The sequence below is a fragment of the Echiichthys vipera genome (assembly GCF_963691815.1).
Source record: "Echiichthys vipera genome assembly, chromosome: X".
Lineage (NCBI taxonomy): Eukaryota > Metazoa > Chordata > Actinopteri > Perciformes > Trachinidae > Echiichthys > Echiichthys vipera.
Genome location: NC_139825.1, coordinates 43,931,190 through 43,944,093, shown reverse-complemented (window position 1 = coordinate 43,944,093; position 12,904 = coordinate 43,931,190). Strand labels below are relative to the sequence as shown.

General features: G+C 41.3%; 1 protein-coding gene across 1 annotated transcript; it reads right to left on the bottom strand.

Annotated features, from left to right (window-relative positions):
• Nucleotides 1-1,453: 1,453 nt before the first annotated feature.
• On the bottom strand, nt 1,454-8,430 carry LOC310966146 (uncharacterized protein). Its single transcript, XM_083939973.1, has 5 exons — nt 8,242-8,430; nt 4,821-5,108; nt 3,198-3,484; nt 2,808-2,935; nt 1,454-1,943 (listed from the first exon to the last, which is right to left on the bottom strand). Exons 1-5 carry the CDS (start codon nt 8,345-8,347, stop codon nt 1,745-1,747), a joined length of 1,008 nt encoding a protein of 335 aa, XP_083796099.1. The 5' UTR covers nt 8,348-8,430; the 3' UTR covers nt 1,454-1,744.
• Nucleotides 8,431-12,904: the final 4,474 nt, after the last annotated feature.

Here is a 12,904-nt window from a genome sequence, read left to right as displayed (position 1 = left end):
AATTTAGGCCTATAGTTAATGTCAGTAATAGTGTTAGCTTGCACTTGCTAATGTTAGCTAAGTTATTGTACTATAAGCTAAGCGAGCTAGTGAAAAACATGTTACAAACAAATAGACTCAAATAATCCAACAATAATAGTTATGTTTCATTTTCATATTTTAATTTAGGCCTATGGTTAATGCCAGTGATAGTGTTAGCTTGCACTTGCTAATGTTAGCATAATTCTTGTACTATAAGCTAAGCGAGCTAGTGAAAAACATGTTACAAACATAGACTCGAATAATCCAACAATAATAGTTATGTTTCATTTTCATATTTTAATTTAGGCCTATAGTTAATGCCAGTGATAGTGTTAGCTTGCACTTGCTAGTGTTAGCTTGCACTTGCTAGTGTTAGCTAAGCTCTTGTACTATAAGCTAAGTGAGCTAGTGAAAAACATGTTACAAACATAGACTCAAATAATCCAACAATTATGGTTATGTTTCATTGTCATATTTTAATTTAGGCCTTTAGTTAATGTCAGTGATAGTGTTAGCTTGAACTTGCTAATGTTAGCTAAGTTATTGTACTAGAAGCTAAGCGAGCTAGTGAAAAACATGTTACAAACAAATAGACTCAAAAAATCCAACAATAATAGCTATGTTTCATTTACATATTTTAATTTAGGCCTATTGTTAATGACAGTGATAGTGTTAGCTTGCACTTGCTAGTGTTAGCTTGCACTTGCTAGTGTTAGCTAAGCTCTTGTACTATAAGCTAAGTGAGCTAGTGAAAAACATGTTACAAACATAGACTCAAATAATCCAACAATTATAGTTATGTTTCATTTTCATATTTTAATTTAGGCCTTTAGTTAATGTCAGTGATAGTGTTAGCTTGCACTTGCTAATGTTAGCTAAGTTATTGTACTAGAAGCTAAGCGAGCTAGTGAAAAACATGTTACAAACAAATAGACTCAAATTGTCCAACAATAATAGTTGGATTATGGTTCATATGAAACATGTTTGTGATAGTGTTAGCTAGCACTTGCTAATGTTAACTAAGTTCTTGTATGCTACTATAAGCTAAGCGAGCTAGTGAAAAACATGTTACAAACATAGACTCAAATAATCCAACAATTATAGTTATGTTTCATTTTCATATTTTAATTTAGGCCTATAGTTAATGACAGTGATAGTGTTAGCTTGCACTTGCTAGTATTAGCTTGCACTTGCTAGTGTTAGCTAAGCTCTTGTACTATAAGCGTTATATCGTTTTAACGTGCACGTGTGGGTTTAAAATTGATTCAGTCACAACTCACTTTTTAAGGAATATAGCCTCATGCAGTAATTTAGTGTCATACCAGCTAAATTACAAAAACAGTGGTTTACGAAAAATAAATAAATACTACTGTAATAAGCTGCATGTTGTATAAAATGTGAGCTACAGTCAATAACAATGTTGTGTCAGCCATCTCTTTATTGTTTTATAACAACATACAAAATTAAGGAAGAAGATACACGCACAAAGAAAATATATATGAAGTAACACGTTATTAAAAACACATATTTTAGGGTTATAGTCTGTTACTGAGACTAGAGTGTCATCTTGTAAATATATCACATATTTGTATCAAATCAGGAATCAGAAGTAGCTTAAATTTAACTCATGATTAATTGTTGTTTGATTGATTATCGTGAATTCTTTATTATTAAAGAAGAACAGAGGATACAGCTTTTCGTACACATGTCCCTGTGTGTTTCATTACAGCTGTTCTCTCTTGAACTTCCCCACCTTGAAGGACTTCCTGGTCTTCTTTGCTCCGTTTGGTCGACGCCCTGTCCTCCCCCTGCTGCTGTCGATTGGCTGTTTTGCCTGCCACTCATAGGCGTCCTCCAGTAACGGGGTTCCTCTGGGGGAGTAGCTGATGTAGGACCAGGAGAGGACGGAGCCACTGTACGTCCTGCAAACACAAATGAGGGATGAAAGTCCAAAACATTTATAAAAACCATACATTTTTCTATTTTTTATAATAAGAGTCGATTATGTAGAATATTTATTTAAAACTATATATTTAAAAAAACATAAAATACACCGCCGGGGCGTTTTGAGGGGTACAGAATGAAAGTATTGCTTTTCCATTTAGTCTGAATTAATATTTAAATATTTTGACGGGTTAAACGATGACTTTCAGTCACGTTCTGTTTTCATTGTAGCAGCCAATAGCGTTGGGCGTTGCTGGTTGCCAGGGTTGTCTGTTGTTGGGTGCAGCTACTGTAGGCTGGCACTGGTGAAATGGAGTTTACCAATCCTGCAGCTGCTTCTTTGTCCCAGCAGCTGAGTGAGCGGAGACGGGCAAAGACCAGAGTCAGTATAGGCCGAACATTCACTCCATGGACTGAGATAAAGGAGTTCAACGGTGTTAAAACACACGCACAAACGTCTACGTTTCTCCTTGATCAGTTAGCTAACTTTCATGGTTACTTAGCTGTAGCGGCTAACGCTAACTGTCAGTCAAACTCCTCTAATACTTGTTTTTATGGTGAGATTTGTCGGAGGGGACGGGTTCAAACAGACTCCGGTCTCCTGTAGCTACTGGACCGGGTTTGACCAACCTGGCAACCTGAGTGCTGGAGTTATTTTTTGTTGTTGCGACTACGATCTTGAGACACTAGATGGCGGCTCTCTGCTCATTCTACATATTCAACCTTAAACTGTGTATTTTTGTTTTAATCCTAGAGAAAGCTCACATATCTTAAAACGTCAAACACACACACACACACACACACACACACACACACACACACACACACACACACTCACATACCCGTAGACTCCGCTGGTCATGTAGTTGAAGACTTCTGTGTAGCGGAGAGGATGATCCCAAATCTGGATGTCTGTCACCTGACCATCTAAATCTGAAAAATCAATCTCAGGCTTACCTGACCAGGCATACTTAACACACACACACACACACACACACACACACACACACACACACACACACACACACACACACACACACACACACACACACACACACACACACACACACAAACAGATGATAGTTAATATTAATGTTTGTTGTAATGCAGGTCCATCGGTCTGAACAAATCCTTCCCCTGGTTCCAGACCTCAGAACCGCTGCTCACGCATCAGATTCAGGCTGCAGCTACGAACATGCAGAAGTTGCTCGAGTACGTGTGTTTGTTGTCACCTGAATAGGCAGTATCTTCCTGATGCTAATGTTCGAGCCGCTAAACACCTGGGCCACATTCTTCCTGCTGTCCACAGTGATGCAGACTCTGGTCCAGATGTCTGATCCGATGTTGTACCAGAACTTTATGTTAGGTTGCAAGTTTAGGGTGTAGTAACCGTATCCGTCAAGGGTCAGCACATACCCATTACTACTGAGTTGCACCTTCAGAGGTCTTCTGCTGGATGGACTGAGTGTGAAGAGTGTGCTCACGTAGTCGGCCAGGTAACGCAGACACACTGACACACCTGGAGTCACATGGAGAGTGTTGATTGAAAAGTTAAATTGACAAACATAATAAAAATGAACAGTTGTTTGGTTGTTGTACTCGAGCGCAAAAGGAAAAGACTAAAATACACAATAAATGCAGTGGAAACATGCAAATATGTTTAATCTGAATATCTGGCAGTGATAGAGAGGCGCCCAAAACAACTACAGAAAAAACAACCACTTAAAAACAAAAATGACCACAAAGAAACACAAATCAACCACAAAGAAACACAAATCAACCACAAAGAGATGCCATTTACCACAAATAGACAAAATGACCACAAAGAAACACAATATAACGATAAAGAGATACAAAACAATCACAAAGGGAAACAAAATGACCAAAAAAACACAGAAAACAACTCAGTTCAGACACAAAATGAGCACAAAGAAACACAAAACGACCACAAAGAGATGCCATATTACCACAAATAGACAAAATGACCACAAAGAAACACAAATCAACCACAAAGAGATGCTTTTACCACAAATAGACAAAATGACCACAAAGAAACACAATGTAATGATAAAGAGATACAAAACAATCACAAAGGGAAACAAAATGACCAAAAAAACACAGAAAACAACTTATTTCAGACACAAAATGACCACAAAGAAACACAAATCAACCACAAAGAGATGCCATATTACCACAAATAGACAAAATGACCACAAAGAAACACAATGTAATGATAAAGAGATACAAAACAATCACAAAGGGAAACAAAATGACCAAAAAAAACACAATAAACAACTAATTTCAGACACAAAATGACCACGAAGGGACACAAATCAACCACAAAGACATGCCATTTACCACAAATAGACAAAATGACCACAAAGAAACACAATGTAATGATAAAGAGATACAAAACAATCACAAAGGGAAACAAAATGACCAAAAAAAACACAATAAACAACTAATTTCAGACACAAAATGACCACGAAGGGACACAAATCAACCACAAAGACATGCCATTTACCACAAATAGACAAAATGACCACAAAGAAACACAAATCAACCACAAAGAGATACAAAACAATCACAAAGGGAAACAAAATGACCAAAAAAACACAGAAAACAAATCATTTCAGACACAAAATGACCACAAAGAGATGCCATATTACCACAAATAGACAAAATGACCACAAAGAAACACAATATAATGATAAAGAGATAGAAAACAATCACAAAGGGAAACAAAATGACTGCTCTGGTCGTTTCATATTGTCACCACAAGAGAAAATCTGTACATTAAAGTAACATTTTCATATCCTGACACTGTCTTTCTGTTTGGTTTTGAATTTACTCACTTTTAGTCGGAGGTGCTGATGTCCAGGGACGGGTGGTGTAGGGGTAGGGACGGGTGGTGGGGCGGTAGGGACGGGTGGTGGGGCGGTAGGGACGGGGGGTGGTGTAGTAGGTACGGGCAGGAATCATGGTAGCGGGTTCGGGGGTCCAGGAGGTGGGTTTGGGGTAGTAGGAATGGGTGGTGGTGTAGGAAGTAGTGGAAGGATAAGAATAGGGCGGATAGAAAGATATACCTCCTTTATTACGAGACAAAGTGAACATCTTCCCGTTTAAATTTAGTCCAGATGTTCCTGGAGAAAGAAAGAGGAGAAGAAACCACACAAGGTGTCAACAAACACAACAATATATACTGTGTTTGATGAGTAAGTTGGGCGATAGACTACTCTTTGTTGTTGTCAACAAATCCCATGAAAAGACCAAAAAACAGTGTGTTGTTTCCACCGCAGACTGTACATAAGAGATGGACGAAGCTGCCGTGACGTCACACATTGGTTTATGGATTACCGCTCTGAAGCTGGACATGACCATATTTGGGCGGGAGGGTCAAACTAATTCAATTCAATTCAATTCAATTTTATTTATAGTGCCAAATCATGACAAAAGTTATCCCAGGACACTTTACAGAGTAGGTAAAGACCACACTCTATGACTTATTTATGATTTACACAGACCCAACAATTCCCCCGTAGAGTACGGTGGAGACGAAAACCTTCACTATAACAGACAGGAACGTCAGACAGACCCAGCTCTGTGGAGGACGGACATCTGTCTGCACCGGTTGGGGAGGAAGAAAAGGAGAGAGAAAGAGAGAAACACAAAGATAGACAAAAGACAGAGAGACTGACACACTTCCAGAGATGCAAGCAGCCAGCGAGTAACAGTAACTATAACAATATCTATAGTAATGTGAACATGACCCACATGTTATGGCAGTCTACACAGCAGAGCAGCAGGAACACGCACATCCAAGGTGACAGAACATGAAAATGAAAATAATTATGACAAAATGATGAGTAGGGGCGACAGCAGCTACGATACAGCAAGACACACCACTGATGGTGTTTTTATGGCTACAGATTTTATAATTTATAAAAGTAGTGACAGAATAAATGACTAATAGTTGTTGAAGTAGCAGGAAGCGTCAGCAGGCATCACCACCATCTGGTGGAAGTAGCTCAGTCCATAGGTGACTTGGCTGGGAACCGTAGGGTCACTGGTTCAAGTCCCCGTGTGGGCCATTTATGGAGCGTGGACTGGTGGCTGGAGAGGTGCCAGTTCATCTCCTGGGCACTTCCTCGGTGCTGTTGAGCAAGGCACCGAACCCCCAACTGCTCGGGGCGCTGGTCACTGGCAGCCCCCTCGCGCTAACATCTCTCCTTAATTGCATGTATTTAGGTCCTGTCTGTGCATGTGTGTATTTCGGGTCTGTGTGTGTAACATGTATAATAATAAGAGTGAAAAAAATCCAATTTCCCCGTGTGGGATTAGTAAAGTAATTCTTCTTCTTCATCTATTTACCGTAATTTCCGGACTATAAAGCGCACCTGACTATAAGCCTCACCAGCTAAATTTAGGGTAAAATACAGATTGCTCCATATAAAAGCCGCACCCGACTAAAAGCCGCAGGCGTTTTGATGTGTAATTACCGTAGTATATAGGGGTTCCTGCTACCACGGAGGGGATTGTCGGGACAGAGATGGCTGTTTGGGAACGCAAAGCGTCCCATTTATTAACAATAAATCTTTCAATCATTCAATCAAACTTTCACATCTTTGACATGGCGAACAGCATTCGTGCAGAGTACAAATAATACAACGGTGCAAAGTAATACAAAGTGCTCGCCTGTAACACGGCAGTAAAAGTGCAGTCCCACGGCCGTTTACGTTATCAAAATAACCAACCATTCATTGATGTCAAGGGTACGTGCAGCAGCTCTATTTCCTTCTTTGACAGCCAGATCGATTGCCTTTAACTTAAAAGCAGCATCATATGCACTTCTCCGTTTGTTTTCCATGTTGAGGGTGCTTGCATGAACACTTCCTTCGCGCAAACTGTCGCTGACGCTCTCCTACTCTTTGTTTTGCTCTCGTTACCTGGCGCCAGATGTCTGCCTCGGTCTCGCGCATCCTCGTAGTGCGCGCCCCTGGTTACCGTAAGCCGTAGAAAAGCTGCACCGTTGTATAAGCCTCAGGGACCAGAACGAGGGAAAAAAGTAGCGGCTTATAGTCCGGAAATTACGGTAGTTCCTTTATTTTTTAAAAGCATCAACTGTGTATATAAAGACGGAAGACGTGTCTCCGCTTCCTCCCACTGTTCAAGAGTGAAGCCAAAATATCTCAGATACGGGCACCGCCATGTTTAAAGTTTGCAACCAGAGTCCGCGTGGTAGGGATCGGGCGGCATCGAAGTCCCGCCCATTCACCCTCCTGACCTATCATGAGTCAATCACAGCTGTCAATCATCACATTTATAGCATCAAATAACTCAAAAATTAACAGATGAACAAACGTCAGAATGATAAGAACTACCTAAAATGACAAAAGTCTTTGGTAAAAATGTGTTTGAGGTGTACTTAGATTTTTTAGTTTGTCCGAACCACTAACATGGAGGGGGCGGGACTTATGACCTATACTGCAGCCAGCCACCAGGGGGCGATTCCAGATGTTCGGGCTTCTCATGTAGGGAGTTCTGCCATCTTTTAACATAGTATTTATTAAAAAGCTTCTGTAATTTCCTAAAACAGATGCTCATTTTAGTTTTTAACAAACAAACAAACAAACAGGAGGAAGTTGTGCATTTGTTTGGGACTATTTTCTGCAGCGGATTAATCCACATTTGTTTCAGTGAGTAATTGTGACGTTGTTTAATAGTTTCTGGACAAAACTGGAGCGCAGCGGAAGAAGAGATATAAGGTCTCACTGAAACAGCGCTTGTTTCCTATTTTTCCCAACACACACACACACACACACACACACACACACACACACACACACACACACACACACACACACTTGTATCTAGGTATCTGCTACAGTAATGGTCACTTATTTGCACAGTGAGTTCCTCTTATAAAAGTGTCTTTTAAGTAAATAAAGTGTGATTTATTTTTGTATCTAACCAGGAAGTCATTTGAGATATTTAAAAAATCTTGTGCGTGTGTGTGTGTGCGTGTGTGTGTGTGTGTGTGTGTGCGTGTGTGTGTGTGTGTGTGCATGTGTGTGTGTCCTTCCCTACTCATGTTGTCCTCTTATCTTCTTTTAAAAGGCACTTCCGTATACGTGTGTGCAGCTAGTTTATGTTTTTACCTGAAATTTCAGTTTTGACACATAAACGGGATGTATGTGTGTGTGTGTGTGTGTGTGTGTGTGTGTGTGTATGTGTGTGTGTGTGTGTGTGTGTGTGTGTGTGTGTGTGTGTGTGTACCTGTTGTCAGCTTAGTAGTCGATGCAAGTCCAGAATTCGTGATGACCAGTACTGACATCACGGTCATTGCCATGGGAACATAAAGCAGCTGGTTCTTCATCTTCATCCTCACCAATCTGACCAGCGCCTCTGCAGTGAACCGTGTGTGTGTGTGCGTTTCAGTGTGTGAGTGTGTGTGTGTTTATCTGTCTGTCGTCCCTCTGAACCTCTGAACAGAATGCAGCTCGATGACTACACTCTCATTTCCTGCTTCAGACGTCAGCTGCCACCTTAAGTTTCATTTCTCTGTTCAGTCCCAGCCTTCAATCTGCTCATTCCTGCCACTTTATACGTCTGCGCCACTACGTTTACTTAATACTTCCTTTCTCCGCCCGCACTAACAAATAAATGATAGTGTATTATTTTTGGGGCGGCAGTAGCTCAGTCCATAGGTGACTTGGCTGGGAACCGTAACTTACAGTAACTATAATAATATCTATAATAATGTGAATGAAACTCATATATTAGGGCAGTAAATTGTTATAATAATAATAATAATAATTCATTTAATTTGTATAGCGCTTTCAAAGACCCAAAGTCGCTTACAGAGCAGGACAGGTAGTACATAGACACACATGTAACAAGTAGCAAACAACAGAAGACAAGGATGACAGGGAAGCAAAGCAAAGGGGGCATGGGGTAATGCTGATACAGACAAACAGGCAGAAACAGGTACAACAATAGAGGTGGGGGGATGGATTGAAGAGCAGGGGGGGGGGGGTCAGGGGAGAGGACAGGAGTGAATGTAGTTATGGGTAGGGGAGGTTGTAGGCTTGTGAGAAAAGGAAGGTTTTTAGACGGGATTTAAATGTTGTGAGTGATGGAGAGTCGCGGATGGGCTGGGGGAGAGAGTTCCAGAGTCGGGGTGCAGTTCTCGAGAAGGCTCTGTGTCCGAGGGTTTTGAGTTTGGAAGGTGGCATGGTCAGAGTTAGGGAGGAGGAGGATCGGAGGGCTCGGGAGAGGCGGTGGGGGATAAGGAGGTCAGAGAGGTAGGGTGGTGCCAGATGGTGGAGAGCTTTGAAGGTGAGGAGGAGCATTTTGAAGTCGATGCGTTGTTTGATCGGGAGCCAGTGGAGGGTGTTGAGAATGGGGGTGATGTGTTCACGGGAGCGGGTGTGAGTGAGGAGGCGAGCAGCAGACACCATAAGTGACTCGGCTGGGAACTGTTGGGTCGCCGGTTGGAATCCCTGTGTGGACCATGAATGTTGTTACCTCTGTATGAAACATACTTAGTGTAACAGACTTATCATCTGGGGTTGAATCTGACCCTTGAGACCCTCCAGGATATAAAGAAGATGGCCGCTCACAATAACAGCCGTCCTGTGTTTCGCACACTGAGCGCGTTAAATATGAAGAGCCAGCAGTTCTGTTTGCATCAGTGTGGGCGTGTTGTTTAAGGCACCGGTGAGATTACGAGATTTAGGGCAACTGTGGCTCAGTTGGTAGAGCGAGTCGGCCAATGTCTGAACGGTCGGCGGTTTGATCTGTGCCCTACTTGTGTCATGGTTGCTGTGTCCTTGGGCAAGACACTTCACCCACCTTGCCTCGTGTGAATGTGTATGACTGCTGTATGTTTGAGGAGGTGGTCGGAGGGGTCGGAGGGGTCGGCGGTGGTCGGAGGGGTCGGAGGGGTCGGAGGGGTCGGAGGGGTCGGAGGGGTCGGAGGGGTCGGAGGGGCCGTAGGCGCTGATTAGAGGCCACGCTTCTGTCAGTCAGCCCCAGGGCAGCTGTGACTACGTAGTCTACCACGACCATGTGTGTCTGTGTGAATGAATGAACCTGGACTCTGTAAAGCGCCTTGAGCACTGAGAAAAGACGCTATATAAATCAAAGCCATAATAATAATAATAATAATAATAATAATATAGAATAGAATAGAATAGAATAGCCTTTATTGTCATTGCATTTGCATACAACGAAATTGGAGTGCTACTCCCCCTTGGTACATTTTTAGAAAAATAATATATAATAAAACAATAAGCAAAGTATAATATAAGCAATAAACACACAATATAGTATAAACAATATAATAATGTGAACAGTATAAACAGGTGGGAACAGTATAAACAGATGGGAACAGTATAAACAGATGGGTGGAGAACAGAAACTATACTAAAATAAAATATGTATATTTAGGGTGGAGCATGTTATTATTGCATAATACGTGGCAGATTAAAGGCTTATCAGACACAATGAATTGTAAAACTCACGGATGAGATTTTACAGCTCTGGGAAGTAATATATTATCACCGCGGCCACTATTTAATGTTTTTAGTTATAAAATAATTCAGCTGATAAAATTGTGTCCTGTGAATCTTCTGCACTTTGTGAGGTAAGCTAATTCAACATGTGAGCGGTCGACTCCGCCACTATAAAAACCACTTTACAGAGGGGTAAGAATTAAATGTAAATACAGGGAATGGCGATTTCCAGTGTTACGAATAATCTCAGTCTCAGTAAAAACTCATGGAGCTGCTAATATTGTTGTTTTTCAGTGTTGTGACGAATAAAACCCAAACTGTACGAATATTTACTAAATGCGTTTTAATACATGTTCTTCATCTCATCTCATCTTCAGCCTCTTATCTGGGGTCGGGTCGCGGGGGCAGCAGCTTTAGCAGGGGACCCCAAACTTCCCTTTCCCGGGCCACATTAACCAGCTCTAACTGGGGGATCCTGAGGCGTTCCCAGGCCAGTGTGGAGATCTAATCTCTCCACCTGGTCCTGGGTCTTCCCCGAGGCCTCCTCCCATGTTCACATGTTCTTTAAGAGTTTTATAATAAATGGATAATAATATAAATAATAATAATAATAAACATTATTCTTATATAAAAGATAAAAGTAACATTTAAAGCTTGAATATGTAAAATGAGCAGAACACCGCCATCTAGTGTCTCAAGATCATAGTTGCAACAACAAAAAATAACTCCAGCACTCAGGTTGCCAGGTTGGTCAGACCCGGTCCAGCAGCTTCAGGAGACCAGAGCCTGTTTGAGCCTGTTTGAACCCGTCCCCTCCAGAATATCGTACCATAAAATCATTAGTTTCATCTTTATAACATTTGTTGTTTGTATATCTGGAGTTTTGTTCTTCCCCCTGGGATTATTAAAGTATTTATTTAAGATGTAAAAAAGGCCACATGTAGCTGTTATCTCTGTCAAATAGATTAACAAATATCACGCAATATATATATGATGAGACAGGTAAAGGTTGAATATGTAGAATGAGCAGAACACCGCCATCTAGTGTCTCAAGATCGTAGTCGCAACAACAAAAAATAACCCCAGCACTCAGGTTGCCAGGTTGGTCAGACCCGGTCCAGCAGTCTACAGGAGACCGGAGTCTGTTTGAGTCTGTTTGAACCCGTCCCCGCCAGCAAATCGCCCCATAAAAACAAGTATTAGAGGAGTTTGACTGACAGTTAGCGTTAGCCGCTACAGCTAAGTAAACATGAAAGTTAGCTAACTGATCAAGGAGAAACGTAGACATTTGTACGTGTGTTTTAATGCTGTTGAACTCCTTTATCTCAGTCCATGGAGTGAATGTTCGGCCTATACTGACTCTGGTTGTTGCCCGTCTCCGCTCACTCAGCTGCAGGATTGGCAAACTCCATTTCACCTGTGCCAGCCTACAGTAGCTGCACCCAACAACAGACAACCCTGGCAACCAGCAGCGCCCAACGCTATTAGCTAGGTACCATGGAAACAGACCGTGACAGAAAGTCTTTGTTAAACCCGTCAAAAAATGTAAATATTCATTCAGATTAAATATATTTATTTATGGAAAAGCAATACTTTCATTCTGTACTCCTCAAAACGCCCCGTGGGTGTGTTATTTATTTTAAAATATATTATATTATATATTATTTTACTGAAGACTCTTCATATTCAACCTTTAAAGAATGACTTTAGGTTGCATTTATATTCTATCTTATACATTTACTCTACATTTAACTACTCTGATCTCATTTTACGTGAATTCTTACATCTACCTCATATTTATTTAACTCAGAGTTTATTGGTTTTTCCTTATACCTCCACCTTGGGGCGGCAGTGGCTCAGTCCATAGCTGACTTGGCTGGGAACCGTAGGGTTGAGTCCCTGTGTGGAGTGTGGACTGGTGGCTGGAGAGGTGCCAGTTCATCTCCTGGGCACTGCCGAGGTGCTGTTGAGCAAGGCACCGAACCCCCAACTGCTCTCGGCGCTGGTCACTGGCAGCCCCCTCGCTCTGACATCTCTCCTTAGTTGCATGTATATAGGTCCTGTCTGTGCATGTGTGTGTATTTCAGGCCTGTGTGTGTAACATGATTAATAATAATAACAACAGAGTGAAATAATAAGAGGAATTCTTCTTTCTTCTTCTTCTTCATACAGATGTTTTCCATTTATGCACCAACACAGTTGTGTTGAGATCAAAAAAACTAACATCTAATAAGTTTTTAAGCACTTTTTAAATCACCTTGGAGCATGTATAGTATATTATGTGTGTGTGTGTGTGTGTGTGTGTGTGTGTGTGTGTAACCTGAGTAATAACAGAGTGAAATTTAATTTCCCCTTGCGGGATAAGTAAAAGTAATTCTTCTTCTTTTGTGTTTTTGTAAACTGCTTGAAACTCAATTTCCTTA